Below are 18,713 nucleotides of genomic sequence, written 5' to 3' on the forward strand. Positions count from 1 at the left end.
CGCCTAATCTATTTAGGGCTGTATGGTTTTCAGTTTTGGGTTTCATAATAGGGAATCATCTTTTAGCTAAGGGAATCTGTGGCATCTTTATTGACTTGCAAGGATGACAAGCAATAATGAGGAAGCGTGGAGAGAGAGAGAGAGAGAGAGAGAGAGAGAGAGAAGACTATCACTTGGCATTCATATGTGTAAGAAATTCTTAAGATTTCAAGAGAAGTAATCATGAGGAAGAGAGAGGAAGATCTTAGCAATGCCACTTGCCATTCATGCATGTAGAGAATCTTTAGGATTCCAAGATAAGTAATCATGAGAGAGAGAGAGAGAGAGAGAGAGAGAGAAGAGAGTTCGGCCATGCCGCTTGGCTCCATACAATATGTCTCTTAGGATTCCAAGATAGCAATCGTGAGGACAAGGGAAGAGTGGAGCTCGGTTTTGGCCAGATTTTGCCACTTTGAGTGCTTTGAGTTCCAATAGAAGGAAATAATGAGGGAGAGGGAAATGACACTTGGTAGCCCTTATTTGGTGGTGTCCTTTAGGTTTTGTGAAAATTTCAAACAATGAGAAGGGAAGGGGGGTGAGACACATGGCAAACATGCATTGAGGTTTAGCTGACTCTTAGAACTTACTGGTTGTGTTAATAGTCTTAAAAAATGCTTACATAGTCTTAAAAGTCTTTTAATGAAAAGGCTAGGCTGTTTGGTATTACATATTAAATTACTTTTTAATTTTAAATAAACTAAACAGTACATTTGAGGAGAAACTTTCTCCTCCCCCTTCTCACACCCAACTCTAAGGTAACCCTAGTTGCTTCTTTCTTCAACACAATCACCATTCATGCCCAATTTGTTTGAAGGTTTGGAGTTTATAAATCAAACATCGTGAAGGATTATAGCTTGGTAAGGAAACTTTAGTTATTTGATGTTCTTTTCCATTTTCATGTGGGTGTGAATATTTTGATCCAATGTTTTCAAATGAGGATTAAAGAGAGTTCCAACTAAGTTGAGTTGTTTGTTGTGAAGTCGAGAAAGATGATGAAAGAAGACACTTGTCTTATGAGGTCGTGGTTAGGACATGCAAATCTGTTTAATTCAGTTCCTTGTGTTAATCTCTTGTTTTAATGAATTTCAAGGAATGATTTAGATGAAGAATTTGACAAACCTATTGCCATTTTGCTCCATTAGGGTTCTTGTCTTTGTAGATAAGTTTTTGTAACAAACCTATTGTCATTCGGCCTCACTAGGATTCTTGCCTCTATATGTGTACTAATAAGCCAACTTTATGATTAAATGTTGAAGTCGGAAGGGTTTAATGGCCACCACGGCTGAGTGGATTTAGGAGCTTTTAGAAAATGGATTTCTAGATCCACTAAGTAAACAAGTTAGTATGATAGTGTAAGGATTTGTTTTTTAATCAAATTCTAAAGTTTATGGAAGGGATCTTTTCTATGGGCCCAATATGTCTATAAATCTATCATACTCGTAAGCTCAATTGCCTATGGCGGCCCAGGTGCAGGGCATTAACTAGATAACACCGCCACTATATAAGGAAGAGATCACCAACTACTAAAGAAAACCGTTGGAGATATACACATGGAAGATGGTTATCTTTTCTTTTGATGCTTCTATAAATAGCTTCTGGGAGGTAACAAAGACTAACTTGATTTACTTGATCTCTTACATACATTTACTTACATACATTTACTCTCATATTATATTTCTGACTTTGGCATTAGAGTGTCCCCAGGTCAACTAGTGTCGTCCTTTTATTTGTTGTAGGTCATCCGTGTGGTTGTTGGTGTGAAACACGTCCTTAACAATTTAGAACATATATTTTTCAGCTTGATTGTTCGTCAGCATTGTTATTAAATCGAAAGTTTATAAGTTAGCCTTTAACTTACTCTTGGATAACGTACTCATATTTTCATACTATTTGTATTTATCTATAAACATTTGAATTCTTGTTACGATGTATCATATGTTCAGTTTTTACCATGATTGAATCATGTGTGTGCTTGGTTTGTCATACTATGTCCAAATCTTGTGAATACTTGGAATCTTGCTCGTGTGACATGTTTTGATTGTTGCAAATCATGCTTAAGCAATATATTGTATCGTCATAAGTTGTGCCTATATAGTATGTCTCAATGTAAAGGCAATAATCACGTGGTATGTTCTCATCGTTATCTTGCCATGCTACATTCATTTCACATGCCATGATATGATTGCATGTTATTATATTATCTCATGCCATGCAAGTTTATTAGGTTGTGCATTATAATAAGTTTTGATACGACCCCAATATTGAGATGGAGAAATATCTTATGTAACTCTCCTGTATACTTTAGAGTAACTAAAAATGGAGTGGTAACTCCTATATTGATGAAGTATAGTCAACGAGCTTCAAATGATACCACAAGGTTTTCCAGAGCAAGTCATAACTCCTAACGCTAATGGGTGCAAAATGTGGTAAGTATGGTGAAGGCATTATGAATTATTGTATTGAGTAAGGGCTTTCGGTGAAGATGTGTCAATTTGCTTGAGTATCTCTCCTATAACGTATTCATAATTGATCGAAAGGTATGTGATGTGGTACAGTAACTAACAGGTGCACACAATTCGTAAGGGTAACCAGAGGTATCCTTAATTGTTTATATTGAATAAAAATGTATGTAATTGAATGAGAAATGGAAAGTTCGTGCAAAAGGTTACATTGTTACAAGTTCAAATACTTTTCGAAAAAGAAGTTTGAATGTGTGAAGAATACAGTTTTTTAAATTGCACATTCATACTCCTGCAACCATGTTCATGTTTACCTTATGCATGTGATGACTTGCAAAATTTCGTATTGCAGATTTTACAAGATCATTCGAGCGGAGGCTTTTGGCTGCTCGAGCGAATTCAGGCAGATTCAAACGCTCGACTGCCGCTCGACAGTGAGCTCGAGCGGGTTGCGAGAAAACGAATATCGCTCGAGCAGAGACATTGGACGCTCGAGCGAAATCAGGCAGAGTCAAGCGCTCGATGTGCGCTCGACACCCCGCTCGAGCGAACATCGCATTTTGACAGATCTGGAGTTTTCCGCCGTCACACGATATAAAAGTGATTTTTCACTCTATGGTCGTACCTTTTTGACTTGAGAATACTTTTGGGGACAGAAAAACACAGCTAGAGTGATTCAAATAATCTGTTTTGGAGAGACAATTCCATATATTGCACGTATGTTGGAATCATGCACGAGCGCAGACGGGAGAAAAGCATTGAAACATTTCCTTGAGTTTTTGAAGACGAGTTGCGGTTGCGAGGAGTATTTTTTAGCATTTATTTTCTTCTAATATTCTCAGAACAATTATGGTGAATTCGTTTATGTTGAATTCATTTTCTAGCATGAGCTAAATTTTATTTATTCTAGGAAAACGATGTAACCTAGTTCTGAACTATACTTGATTGTCTATGCTAATTTAAGGCAATTCTCTCTTTGTTTATCTGATTTATTCTGAGTTTATTGCTTCTAATTAACTGGCCATTGATTAGATAATATTTAATTTTGTAATTTGCTATCGAAAGAGGGAATTATAGGGTAGATCTTGAATATTTCAGCATAAGTAAGTATAGAGATCGAAAGACTTGTATGAACCTATGTAGTAATTAAATCATTGGTCTTATTATTTTCTTGATTATTTAATTTGCATATTCTTGTGCGAATTGATAAACAAGAATAATTTCCAATTGACTATCGAAAGAGGCTTTTGGATGAATTAGAGATTTACTAATAGACAAAAAGAATTAAATTAAATTAGTTGGATGAGTAAAGCATAGTGAAGAATTAGGTGAAATCGATTTCCTAGAAATTTTCTTTCCCATTAATTTGATCTTCGAACGTCAGTTTTATTTCCTTTACGTATTTCTCTTTGAGTTGATCTTAGTTTAATTTGCAACTACAAAAATCTTTGTGATTCCTCTAGATAAAATTAAGATTAGTATAATTTTGATATTTGGCAAAAGTAAGGTACCAATCCCTGAGGACGATACTCTTCTTATCACTTTATTATAAAACTACGATACTATGCACTTGTAGTTTAGCACCGGTCAGCATGTTTATGTTATCTTTGTAAACGTTTTCGGGATAACTTGCTGGAAATTTCACGATGATAGTTTCCACTACTAGTCTCTCCGGAATGGTAGAAGTTGTGACAGGTATACAAGACTACGAACAAGATGAGAAAACTTAAACCCTGTTGGCCACCAGGATTTGAAGAAAGTTGTACATTAAAAAATCACCTTGAGGCAATTGATGAATTTATAGAGACCATTATGAAGCTAATAACTAAGATCTATGAGATTTTAGGCAAAGAAGGATAATGTTTTTAATTATGTAACACAAGACTATATTTTGATGGTTTTAAAGGGTCAATGTTTTGAAACCCTACTTTTGTAAGGATACTTAAACTATGATATATAATATATTTAAGATTAAAAGATTATGTTTTGGTACCATGATGTATTGCTCAAGCCCTTGTTATTTTCCTGCAACGATCTATTCATATTGCTAGTAATATGTTAGATCCATTGCATGTTAACTGTCATGAACGAGGAATATGTATGATTGAGATGAAATATTACATATTTTTACATTTAGAATCAATATATTTTAATTCTTTCATTATATTATGTTTGGTTTTATATGGAAAAATAATTAAGATGCATAAATTTGATTTGTGATTTAAATTGATAAATAACATGGTTTTTACTTAATATTATAACTTGTGATTTAATTGGACAATGTTCCTTTACATGCATAATATATTTTTAATATTCTATTCTTTATTTTTATTTTATTTTATTTTACTTTATTTCTAATTTTTATTTTTATTTATTTTTATATAGGTTAAGAAATAGAGAGCTTTTCATTTATAAAAAGGAATGCACTTTTGGTATTAATGAATTGATCCTACTTTTTCTATAGCACTTTGATGACAACTTTTTCTATGGGACTTTGATGACACGACTTGGGATGAAAAACCTACATGCATATGGGACTTTGACCTAGGCCAAGTACTTATAATTCTCTTTGGGCATTTTAAAGCGGCACGGCTTCTTTTCAGCAAATCAATTCAACTCGCGCCGCAACACATTTTAGGAGGGACGGCAACATATATATCATTTTATTCACCCAGTGCCGAATGAAGTTTCTTTCTCTTGAGAGCATTTTTTAGCGCCGCATATATTTTTTCTCTAGAATTGAAGATGCCATATGCTAGCTGGGAATTTATTCATTCTTTTATGTATTTTGGATCTATACTGCAGTGCCGTTAAAGAGTTTATTGAGGGGTCCAATTGTTGCTATAGTCTAGCCTCCTCCACTGCTTTCAATCTCCATCTCCGTTTATTTGACTTAATCTTTTTATTCTCTACTTTTTATTTAATTTTAATTTGAAATTTATGGTGTATTCTTGATATTTTTGGATTAAAAGTTTGGATATTTTATTTGCTGCTTATTTTATTTTATGTTAGTTATTTTTTTTAAGCTTTTATTAAATATGCATTACAATTACATTTTAGATTAATTTCAGTTTATTATTTAATTTTTAGATTAATTAAAATTATTTAGCGTAATTGAATTTTTAATTGTTAATTTTAATTTGTTAGTCTTTTATGTTCCATTTTGACACTAAAAAAAAATCTAAAAGTGTGAATATAGTCTATGACTAATGCCTTTTTTATTTCAATTGCACTCTTTCATTTATTGTACATACCACCACTTTTGTTTGTGAAAAATTTCACAATTTCATATGAGTTTGGATTTAAGCAACTTTTCCTGAGGAGACGATTTAGGAATTTTATTCCTAATTATTACACGATATCCTCTTGCATTTAGAATAGCTTTTGTATTACTCATTTTTGAGTGAGTCAATGTAACCTAGTAATGTATATTCTAACGCTTTAATCACTACCAAATCCTAAGCAGGAGTTGGAGGCGTCACAATTGGTAAAGATATTATGTCAATGACTTTTAATCTAGTTTGTAAATAACCTCAATCATAATCAGGTGCGTGAGTAGATCGATCTCTTAGTTAAGAGTGACAATTCATCTTTGCAAATCATGTTCACGTTGTGTCAAGTCATGAGTATTATATTATATGAGTCAATCCAAACATGATCATTTTAATTAAAAGGGTCAAACCTAAAAGCCTAATACAACCCATGTAAATAATGATTAACACAACAAGACGTGCTTAACTCATTTAATAATTAACTTATATTGGATTAACCTAGACACATTGTCATTTAACGTCTTTCAACCTGCTTAACTTGTTTCAACCCGTTTAATTTGCTTCACATAAATGAGTTGAGTTAACTCTTATATTTATTTTTTAATTTAATTAATATAATTTCATATATAATACAAAGATAATTATATAAATTGTTCATAATTACAACTTGATTTGTGATAAGATATTTTATTATTATCAATACCCAAACCAATAATATATTAGAAAATTAATATTTTTATAAAATTAAATCACCTATTAGCAAAAGAAAAGTAATAGTTTGAAATATTAAGTAGTCAAATATTAATATTAATATTACATATTCCAAATAACAAAAAAAGAAATACGAGACTAGACATTTATAAAATTTGCAAATAAAATTTATTCACATAATAACAGTTGATTGTAAGTTCTGCAGGTTAATCCACAATTAACCTATTTATTAATTTTATCTTATTGAGTTAACTTGTCTTAATCCAAATCTCTTCGTGTTTCCGTTGAATTCTCATATATTGTCATCCTTATAACTCTCCGTTTAGTTTAGAAAATCTATGTAAGAGTTTTATTTAAACTCTATGTCCCACACACCCATCTTAATAGAATTTGAAATAGCTCAAGTCTATCAGATTCAAGATGAGTGATAACGGGATAAGAGAAATCCTAAGAGATAAGATTAAAACTCTATCTCTAGTTATAGTCAGATACAAACTCTTAGATTTCTTGATGGTCAGAAATCTATAAATAGCACTGAGGGATTAAAGGGTTCTCACCTACAACATAAGAGTGCCTTTTTGCCATCGTGAGACACTTGTGAGGCGAAGTTGCTAGGGTGATCCTTCTCTCATATTCAGATTTAATTCTTCATCAAACTGATGGAGAAAGGTACGCATTTATTACTGTTTATTATTGTGGATCATATGAAATCGAAGATCCGTTTATTAATGTTCATGTTAAAATATTTAACATGTGGTATCAGAGCTTTAGGTTGTAGATATTTTATGATCTCAATAAAATATGCAGTAAATATATGCTTTCGTATACTGTGTTTTTACTGTGTTACGAAAGACTAAAAACTTTTGGTTTTACGATCTGAGAGTTTTTTTTATGCATTTCGGTGTTCTTATTTCTGCTTTTGCCGTGTTGTGCCTGTGCTGAGAAAGAGAAAAACTCTCATAGTTGTTCACAATTCCAACTCCTTGATTGGGTTTTATTTTACTTTCCTGTGTATTGTTTAACAATATTGTGAATTGAGAAACCATGAGTCGCCAAGGCTGCGTTATATGAAAGTTTAAGGTTCTGTGTTGGAGAAAAGAGCCTTGTAACAGTGAGCTGTAGGGGCAGCTGCTGGGTGTGAGGCAGAGCACCGTGTATGGTGGCCGGTGGTTCTACAGTCAACGGTGTGAAGGAGAGGCCGGCGGCGTGAGGAGGCTGTTATCCTCCTCGCCGGCGTCTATAAAGGTGGCAGTGGGATTTCAAACCCACTGGCCACAGTTCTCTATTAAAAAAAAAAAAAAATTTGAAGGAGAGGCCGGCGGCGTGAGGAGGCTGTTATCCTCCTCGCCGGCGTCTATAAAGGTGGAAGTGGGATTTCAAACCCACTGGCCACAGATCTCTATTAAAAAAAAAAAAAAAATGGAGAGGAGGGGTGGACCTCGGCGGGGGTGGAGGCCGGGGATACCTTGCCGTTCTCCTCCTCGCCGGTGAGGACCACCGTGATATGCAGTGATCCCTGATGAGCTGCATGCTTGTTGAGGAAATTGCACCGCATCTGAGCTGTGCTGAGATGGTGCGGCGCTGGTTCTTTCCTGAGGAAGAAGAATAGTTTTATTACTTAGGTTTTCATTTAGTGTGTAAACGGGTTTGGGCTGTAGTCCGTGGGCCTTGGCCCGGTCCAATTGTTTTAATCTGTTATGAATCCAGAAGGGTAAAGTGCTTGAGCTGGAATTTTGGTCCAGCCCGATAGCATAGTAACGGGCCACTGATGTGGCCCAGCCCAAGAAAGGAACAAAAAAAAAAAAAACAAAAATGGAGAGCAACCGGGCCTGTACAGTACCTCCGGCCCAAGTCAACATATCCAATTGACTTGGTCTCGGACCGGATTGCTGAACCGGTCCGGTTCAGACCCGGACCGGACCGGACCGGTCAGATTATTAATAATAATAAAAAAAAAAAAATACGATTTTTTTTTTTTTTTTATATACATGTTATTAATGTTATTTACATGTATGAAAATTTTATTATTGATAAATTTGTATGCATGTTGTTATTGTTAAATACATGTATTAAATTTTATTAAATGTTATATGCATGATATTATTGTTAAATACATGTATTAAATTTTATTAAATGTCATGTGCATGTTATTATTACATACATAAAATACATGTATGAATTGACTCTCATTATCATGTTATATATTTAATTATTTATCCAATATGGACAAATGATTTTCATTAAAATTAAAGAAAAACTTGGTTGCCCAAAGGTACAAGATTTTCTTCAATTTTGGTGCACAATCATTAAATTCCATAGTAAGGTGGATATGATAGAGTGAACAATTTTGTGTGTCAAGATCTATTCCCAAAGGAGGGTTTTGATGACACTACTAGTTCATCCATCAAAAGAAAGGTTGGAGGGAACAATTGTATGTCAGAGTTTACTCCCAAAAGAAAATTCTGATGATACGCTTAGTTCATCCACAGAATTTAATATTGGTGAGAACACTTTGTGTATTAAGATCTACTCCCAAAGGAGGGTTTTAATGACACTACTAGTTCATCCATAATTATTTAAATTCTGATTATTGTTTATAAGTGTCTAACTCAAAGCATTATGTGACGAATATTTTCTTGCAGTAAATGTACCGACTTCATTACATTCACAAACTTCATCAGTTCCTGTTTTGAATGGCTCTAATTTTTCTGAGTGGGTTGAGCGAGTCAGATTCACCTTAGGGGTCCTTGACCTGGACTCATCCCTTACAAGTCCAAAACCACCACCCATCACTGAAGAGAGTAACAAGGATGAGAAAGAGTCATTTAAACAGTGGGAGAGATCAAACAGGCTGAGTCTAATGTTCATGAAAATGACCATATCTGAAAATATTAAAAATTCACTCCCTAGTGTTGAGGATGCCCAAAGTTTTTTGAAAAATACTGAGGAGAGATTTAAGTCTGCAGATAAGTCTTTAGCAGGAACACTGATGGCTAGACTTACCACCATGAAATATGATGGAGCCAAAGGAATGCAAGAGCATATCCTTGAAATGACAAATCTTGCTGCTAGATTACAAACCCTGGGAATGAAGGTAGAGGAGTCCTTTATTGTTCAGTTTATTCTGAACTCATTGCCACCTCAGTATGGTCCATTCCAGATGCATTATAATTCTATTAAGGATAAATGGAATGTGAATGAGCTGGCAAGTATGGTAGTTCAGGAGGAAGTAAGACTGAAACAGCAAGGGCATTACTCTGCTAATTTTGTGACCAAAGAAGCTGGAAAGAAAAAGCACCATTATAGTAAAAAGAAACGAATTGGACCACCAAGAGGAAAGGAGCTTGGAAATGTTAATCAGGTTCAACATCGTAGTACCAAATGCTACTGGTGTGGGAAAAATGGACACATGAAATCTGAGTGTCAGAAACGTAAGGCTTGGTTTGAAAAGAAGGGTAAGCCTCTTGCCCTTGTATGTTTTGAATCAAACCTTGTAAATGTTCCTACTAATTCTTGGTGGCTAGATTCAGGTGTTAATGTTCATGTTACTATAACCATGCAGGGATACCTTACAAGCCAAACACCAAGCCCCAGTGAGCGATTCATTTTTATGGGAAATGAGAATAAGGCTGAAGTTTTGGCCATAGGGACTTTTCGTTTAGTGTTGAGTACTGGTCATTGTTTAGACCTTCATAACACAGTTTTTGTGCCTTCTGTGAGGCGTAATTTAATTTCCCTTTCTAGACTGGACTCTGATGGTTATTCCTTTTCATTTCACAACGGTAGTTTCAATTTGTTCAGAGACTCTTTATCTATTGGTTCTGGGTTTCTTTCTGATGGTCTTTATCGACTTTGTCTCGATAATACATTTATTCATAATACCTATACCCATAACCATGAAATGTGTATTGGAACTAAAAGAAACATGATGAATGAACATTCTTATGACTTGTGGCATAAGAGATTGGGGCACATCTCCAAAGAAAGGTTAGAGAGATTAGTAAAAGAAGGGATACTTCCGCATTTAGATTTTACTAATCTTGAAGTATGTGTGGATTGCATTAAAGGAAAGCAAACCAAACATACTAAGAAAGGTGCCACAAGAAGTAAAGAGCTTCTTGAAATAATTCACACAGATATATGTGGACCATTCTCCACTGAATGTTTTGGTGGAGAAAAGTATTTTATCACCTTTATAGATGATTTTTCACGGTTTGGATATATCTATCTGCTACATGAGAAATCTCAAGCTGTTTCAGTACTTGAGGTATTTCTCATGGAGGTGGAAAGACAGTTAGATAGAAAGGTGAAAATCATCAGGTCGGATCGAGGTGGAGAATACTATGGAAAGTATGACGAATCGGGTCGTAACCCTGACCCATTCGCCAAACTTCTAGAACAACATGGCATTGTTGCACAGTACACGATGCCAGGAACGCCACAGCAGAACGGTGTTGCTGAAAGGCGTAATCGGACTTTATTGGATATGGTCAGAAGTATGGTAAGCAATTCTACCTTACCCAAATCATTGTGGGGTGAAGCCATTAAGACGGCAACTTATATCTTAAACCGGGTTCCTAGTAAGTCAGTTCCAAAAACTCCTTTCGAGCTATGGACTGGTAGAACACCAAGTTTAAGACACATGCACGTTTGGGGTTGCCCAGCAGAAGCGAGACTTTACAACCCACATGAAAAGAAATTGGATCCCAGAACAGTAAGTGGGTACTTTATTGGCTACCCAGAGAGATCCAAAGGGTATAGGTTTTACTGTCCTAATCACAGTCCGAGAATAGTGGAAACAGGGAATGCCAAATTCATTGAACTTGACGAAATCAGTGGGAAAATAGAACCTAGAGATGTGATCATTGAGGAAGTACGAGTAGATGTCCCCATACCTACATCCTCAGAAAAGATAATGGTTCCTCTAATTGATCACCACAATGATACATTGGAACAAGAAAATGATCACCCATCTCAGAATGATAATATCACTGATGAACCAAGTTCGGAGTTACCAGAACAGATAGTCTTACGCAGATCTTAGAGAGATCGGAGACCTGCTATTTCAGCAGACTATGTGGTATATCTCCAAGAATCTGAATTTGACATTGGGACAAGTGAAGATCCACTAACGTTTTCACAAGCTATAGAGAGATGTGATTCTAGTAAATGGATCGATGCCATGAAAGAAGAGTTGAAATCCATGGATCAAAATTAAGTTTGGGATCTCGTTGAGTTGCCTAAAGGATGTAAAAAAGTCGGGTGTAAATGGGTCTTTAAGACCAAACGCGACTCTAAAGGCAACGTCGAACGACATAAGGCCAGACTTGTTGCTAAGGGTTTCACCCAGAAAGAAGGCATTGATTACAAAGAGACCTTTTCTCCAGTATCTAAAAAGGACTCATTCAGAATCATTATGGCATTGGTGGCTCATTTTGATTTAGAGTTACACCAAATGGATGTGAAAACAGCTTTTCTAAATGGAAGTTTGGATGAAGTGGTCTACATGGAGCAGCCAGAGGGCTACTCAGAAAAGGGCAAAGATGACCTAGTATGTAAGCTTAAGAAATCAATATACGGGCTTAAACAAACTTCCCGACAGTGGTACTTAAAGTTCAATGATACCATTACTGCCTTTGGATTTAAAGAAAACATTGTTGATCGATGTATATACCTAAAGGTCAGTGGGAGCAAGTTTATATTTTTGATCCTGTATGTTGATGATATCTTGTTAGCTAGTAGTGATCTTGGCTTACTTTATGAAACCAAGGGTTTTCTATCCAAGAACTTTGAAATGAAAGATATGGGTGAGGCATCCTTTGTGATCGGAATTGAAATCCTCCGGGATCGAAAACAAGGACTATTGGGTTTGTCTCAGAAAAATTACATAGAAAGAGTTCTTGAGAGATTTGGCATGAAAAGTTGCTCATCACTTGATACTCCGATATCAAAAGGTGATAAGTTTAGCCTATCACAATGTCCTAAAACTGAGTGGGAGCGTAAAGAGATGGCAAAAATCCCCTATGCTTCAGTTGTGGGGAGCTTGATATATGCACAGATTTGCATGAGGCCAGACATTAGTTTTGCAGTTGGCATGCTTGGGCGTTACCAGAGTAACCCAGGGATGTCTCATTGGAAAGCAGCAAAGAGGGTATTACGATATCTGCAAGGAACTAAGGATTACCAGTTTACCTTTAGGAGAACTGATAACTTAGAGGTAACTGGATACTCAGACTCTGATTTTGCCGGTTGTTCTGATAGTAGGAAATCTACTTCTGGATATGTTTTCCTACTAGCCGGTGGAGCGATCTCATGGAAAAGTATGAAGCAAACTATCACTGCTTCATCAACAATGGAGGCTGAGTTTGTGGCATGCTTTGAGGCCACAGTGCATGGTTTATGGCTGAGGAACTTTATCTCAGGGCTTGGAGTTGTTGACTCTATAGAAAGGCCGCTGAGAATTTATTGTGATAATTCCTCTGCAGTTTTCTTCTCCAAAAATGATAGGTATTCTAAAGGTGCTAAACACATGGAGCTCAAATACCTAAGTGTCAAGGAGGAAGTACAGAAACAGACAGTGTCCATAGAACATATTAGTACTACGCTTATGATAGCAGACCCATTAACAAAGGGTCTAGTAGCGAAGCAGTTTAAAGAGCATGTTGACAGAATGGGTCTTATGATGTAAACATGTTGTTAAGCTCATAGATGTTCTATTTTATTCTGGACACTTAATGATATCTATTATGGTTGTTTTGTTTCTGTTTTCTTGTCTTTCCATTTCTTTGTACATTGAATAGCTTGGAAGAATGATGACAAGATAATGTCTGCAACAGACATGAATTGGAACCCAAGGCATTACGGTATTAGCCTTAATTATCCCAATTAAAGATCATGTAAAATTGGTTGCTGGTGTTGTGGTACATGGAAGGGAATTTGTTGATTATATAACAAAGGACCGCCATGACTCGCATCAGTAGTTGATTTAACATTGATATTACAGAACTCATGTAATGTACTTTGAGCTATGAAAGTTTCAGGAAATGAATTTGCGCAGTATGGTTAATTCCTGTAATAAACCCATGAACGGAAAATATTATTTTATGGGCGTATGGGCCAAGTGGGAGAATGTAAGAGTTTTATTTAAACTCTATGTCCCACACACCCATCTTAATAGAATTTGAAATAGCTCAAGTCTATCAGATTCAAGATGAGTGATAACGGGATAAGAGAAATCCTAAGAGATAAGATTAAAACTCTATCTCTAGTTATAGTCAGATACAAACTCTTAGATTTCTTGATGGTCAGAAATCTATAAATAGCACTGAGGGATTAAAGGGTTCTCACCTACAACATAAGAGTGCCTTTTTGCCATCGTGAGACACTTGTGAGGCGAAGTTGTTAGGGTGATCCTTCTCTCATATTCAGATTTAATTCTTCATCAAACTGATGGAGAAAGGTACGCATTTATTACTGTTTATTATTGTGGATCATATGAAATCGAAGATCCGTTTATTAATGTTCATGTTAAAATATTTAACAATCTATACATATATAATTTTTTTTTGAAACTGTATACATATATTATTATATATATATGTGTGTATGTATTAATATGTCAACTATTGATGAGAGATTATATTATAATTGTAATCGATATTGAACTTCGTATTATTTATGTACAATATTTAACGCATCTGTAGAAAATATTTTGATTGCAATAATGACTGATTTTTTATCCTAAAATATCTCAAGATTGGCCTGACGTGGAAGCTCATGGTTGGCTCTCACTTGATAGGAATTGTGCGCTCGTAAAACATTGCGGATTCCAATAAAACAGCTTCGCAGTCTAATATCCCCCCTACATAACACCCATTTCACCCAAGAAAACTCGAAACAACAACAATGGCAGCAGCCATGGCCGTTCTAAACCTGTCCAGCCCTAGGGTCCCAGCCAAGGCAGCAGACACACCAAAGAGCGCCCAGAGCATCAAGCTCCCCTGGCTCGGCCACCCTTGGAAGAGGTCGACCCAGTTCGGAGCTGGTCGCATGCACGTCCGACCTGTGGCTGCAGCCCCAGATAAGATATCGGAAAAGGTAGCGGACAGCATCAAGGGTGCAGAGGAGGCGTGCGCGGGTGACCCAGCAAGCGGGGAGTGCGTTGCGGCATGGGACGAGGTTGAGGAGCTGAGTGCGGCGGCTAGCCATGCACGGGACAAGAAGAAAGAGTCAGACCCCCTGGAGGCCTACTGTAAGGACAACCCGGAGACCGACGAGTGCCGCACCTATGAAGACTGAGTACTGATCAACTGGTTATAAATATAGCTAGTAAAGATCGATGATTTTTATTGGATGTTTGGATTCTATATATTGTTGGATGGAATTAGCTAGACATGTGGAATATTTATGATCATGAATCTTATCATCTGTTGCTTTTCTTTGCCGTATCATGCATGTAATTATACTAATATTTTATACCATTTTATCTCAAAACACAATATGAATCAAGTGGTAATTAATTCCTTAAGTTTTTGGTATATTGTCCCCAATCATTTTTTCAATATATTTGAAATATTTTTTTTCAATTTTTTTTTTCTATTTATTGAAATTTATTTTGAGGCTGAGAGAGTGGTCAATAATTACACAATTATTGAGGAAAACAAGAAGAAGATATGGTTAGAAGATAGTAAATTTTATAAAAATAAATTTATAAATTAAAGTAATTTATTGTGGTATATTAATTATAAAATTATATTATTTATAAAATATATATTAACATCTCACATAAAATTGAATAAATTTATGAATATATTTTGTAATGAATGCGTGGCTATAATATTTTTTTTTTTAAATATTCTATTTTTTCTTGCTTTGGTTGACCGGATACATCGATCTCGCAAATCTAAAAGGGGGTCGAAGTTGCGTAGGCAATTGGTTTTTCTATGGTTGATTGATCGGGTAACCGCACAAAGAGTTGATACGATGAAGCTCGATCGGGACGTGAACTTCAATCCATATATATTTTCAAGTACTCCAAAATACATGCATCCCGAAACCAAATTTCATGACCGCTTAACGACTGATCCGTGCAAGTAAGTTCGATTGATTAAAAAAATCTCCACACTGCGACAAGAATTACTTACGTACGAATATGCTACAAAGCTTTGTAAACCTCTACTCATCCATAACTTCCATTCCCCCTTTCAAAAAAACCAACTCTTACATCAGACACCTATGACTCCATCTCAACATAGGTAGATCAAAGAAAGAAATATTCTAAAAAATCATTGAAAAAATTCAAAACAAATTAAGTGGATGGAAGTTGTCTAAAGTCTTCTCTCGAGCTGGTTGAACAACTTTAATCAAGGCTATGGTTAGGTCCATTCCATCTTACATCATGTCCTCTCTCACCCTCTCAAAAACTGTCAACAAAAAAATTGACTCGCATATCAAGAACTTTTGGTGGGGTTTCCTCCCAAGCAAAAAGTCTCACTTTACCCCCAAAGAGTTGGCAATCCATATGCCAACTAAAACACAAAGGTGGACTAGGAATTCAAATAACTTCATATTTCAACAAAACTTTTAGAACACAAATTGCTTGGAACCTCATAACACAAAAACCAAGTCTCTATCAACAATTACTCTCAACAAGATATTTACACTCATCATCATTTTTTGAAATCACCCCAAAAACTCAAGATTCTTGATTTTGGAAAAGTGTTCCAAAGACCATACCCATCCTGCAAGCCAACTTTTGCAAACAGATTGTAAATGGAACCACAACAAAAGTGTGCCAAGATTCCTGGATTCCAAGTCTTAACACTTTTAAACCCACCCTCAAAGATTCCTCCATTGAAATCAATTTGGATCTGACAATTTTTGCTCTATACTAGAACAACCAAGAAGATGGAATGATATTCTCTTGACTATTGTATTTCATGCTGATAGTGTTAGAGTAATCCAAAAAATTCACCTACTTCAAGCAAGCCCTCCAATGATGCCTGACCACCCCATTTGGACCAACAATCAATCTAAAAAATTCAAAATCAAATATGCCTATGAATTCATCAGATCTCAAAACAACATTCAAATTTTCCAAAACACTCACCTTACAAAATCTGACTGGAATCACATTTGGAAAATCAAAATCCAGAATATACTAAAACTTTTTCTTTGGAAAGTAGTCTCGAATATTCTTCCAACGAGATCCAGACTAAAACTTCCAATAACCCTGTCATATAATGATTCCCTGTGCCCCCTTTGTGAAACTGAAGAGGAAACAATTGAACATCTATTCCTCAAGTGTGCCCACTCAAAAATCTTATGGAGACTCTCACCCTGGCCTCTAAACATATCTCTCTTTGGTAACTAGCACTGAGTGGACTAGAATAATACTGAACCCCAAACTTCTAAACCTCAAAAAAGATGAGACTCATAACTTCCGACTCATTGCGATAATAGCAATGGACGCTCTCTGGTTCTTTCGATACCAAATTATTTACAAACACTCAAGTCAAACTCCTATAATGTTCTTAAACTCTGTGACAAAAATCTTCAAAGAACACCAATTGTTGTGGACAACCAAAAACAATTCACTATCCATAACCCTAGAGTGGACTCCCCCTCCATAAAGTTTTGTTTCTCTATCTTATGATGGGGCTGTCAGGAACAAATTTGCTATTGCAGCAGCTATATGCAGGTCAAATAAAGGAGAAATTATCTTTTCAACAACTCAAAAAATCAAATCTATCAATCCTACATTTGGAGAAGCCATGGTTGCAAATCTAGCCATTATAGCCTAACCTCAGCTCCACGAGGACATCAATGGTCAATGAGCCAATGAGTAACTAATAATTTTGAGCGCTTCCCATTGCGGGATTTGACCCAAGGACCTCATTCCCACTGCCAAACTCGTGCATTACTTGTTTATAATATTTTTAAATGGAGTTTAAAATGCAAGAGCTCTTTTAGAAGTTTTTATTTCCAAAAACACCAAAAAAGCATTTGGACTTTGTAATATTATATCTATTAGACTATTAAAAACTAATTAAAAAAATGAGAAGAAGACAATTTTTATAATGACATGCCACAATAAGAGTAAATTCTTGCTTGGAAAATTATATATGCTATAGATTGGTTTGAATAAAAATCTCAATTTCCTTAAATAAACAAATCTAACTTATATGAATATCTTTTTATTAATTTTCTAGTATTTTAGATTCTATGAATTGGAATATATCATATGTTTAAATTTTGTAAGTTTATCAACCTTCATATTATATAGTTTTTTTTTTAAATATTATATAGTTAAAAATATGAGAGAATACTATTTATCAACAATAATAAAATTTAAAAAAAAACAATAATAAAAAAGTATGAGAGAATGCTATATTTATTTAAGAAAAGAAAAATGCTAAATACAAGCGCCTAACATAAACGCTAAGGAGTCAGGGTTGCCAGCATGGAAAAATGGAAACGCTACATTTCCATAATGCATCAAAACGATAGAGTAATATGAAGTGATCCTCCCTCCCAATGTTGCCTTTCCTCCCTTTGTCTTCCCACAGAATAATACGAAGCCCTTTGTAGCCTCCTTCCAAAATAGAGTCCTTCGTCTTCTTCTACCATGTGAGCAAGCTCTGGTTTTCCACTTCGTATTCTCCTTTGTGTTTCAGATTTGTGATTTCATCTCCTTTCGTCCTTCTCAGCCTTCCTTATAACTTTTCATCTTCTCTACGAAGAGAAACGATTCCCACTGGATACTCCGTTTAAAGTAGAGGAACACTTCCTCATTTATGTCCAGCGCACCCCCCCTCTTTTCTCTCTCTCTCTCTCTCTCTCTCTCTCTCTCTCTCTCCCCCCCGCAAATCCCTCTCAGTTGGTGACCGAAGAACACACTCTCTCTCTTACTGGAAGCAAGCATCACGCATCAAGATTTTTTTCAAGCCGTATTTTTGTATTATTTTTCACTGGTGAGTATTATTTTCTCATCATTTTTTCTTCATTATTTATTTAACTATGTCTATTTAGATTTTTTGAGTTTCTGAATTAGGATTTTCTTAGCCTATGAAATTCCTACTAACAAGCTTCCATTTTTTTTTTTTGAAATTCCTATTCGGATTTGTTGAGCCCATGAAATTTCTATTCAGATTTTTTGAGCTTCCGATTTGATTTTTCTCTATTATTTTCTTGAAGATTAGAGTTTTATATTTTTTATATTATTTTCCTAATT

General features: G+C 35.4%; 1 protein-coding gene across 1 annotated transcript; it reads left to right on the plus strand.

Annotated features, from left to right (window-relative positions):
• Positions 1-14,332: 14,332 nt before the first annotated feature.
• Positions 14,333-15,008, plus strand: LOC122318014 (calvin cycle protein CP12-1, chloroplastic). Its single transcript, XM_043135132.1, has one exon. The coding sequence runs from the start codon at positions 14,387-14,389 to the stop codon at positions 14,777-14,779; it is 393 nt and encodes a 130-aa protein (XP_042991066.1). The 5' UTR covers positions 14,333-14,386; the 3' UTR covers positions 14,780-15,008.
• Positions 15,009-18,713: the final 3,705 nt, after the last annotated feature.

The sequence above is a fragment of the Carya illinoinensis genome, chromosome 8, assembly GCF_018687715.1.
Source record: "Carya illinoinensis cultivar Pawnee chromosome 8, C.illinoinensisPawnee_v1, whole genome shotgun sequence".
Classification (NCBI taxonomy): Eukaryota; Viridiplantae; Streptophyta; class Magnoliopsida; order Fagales; family Juglandaceae; genus Carya; species Carya illinoinensis.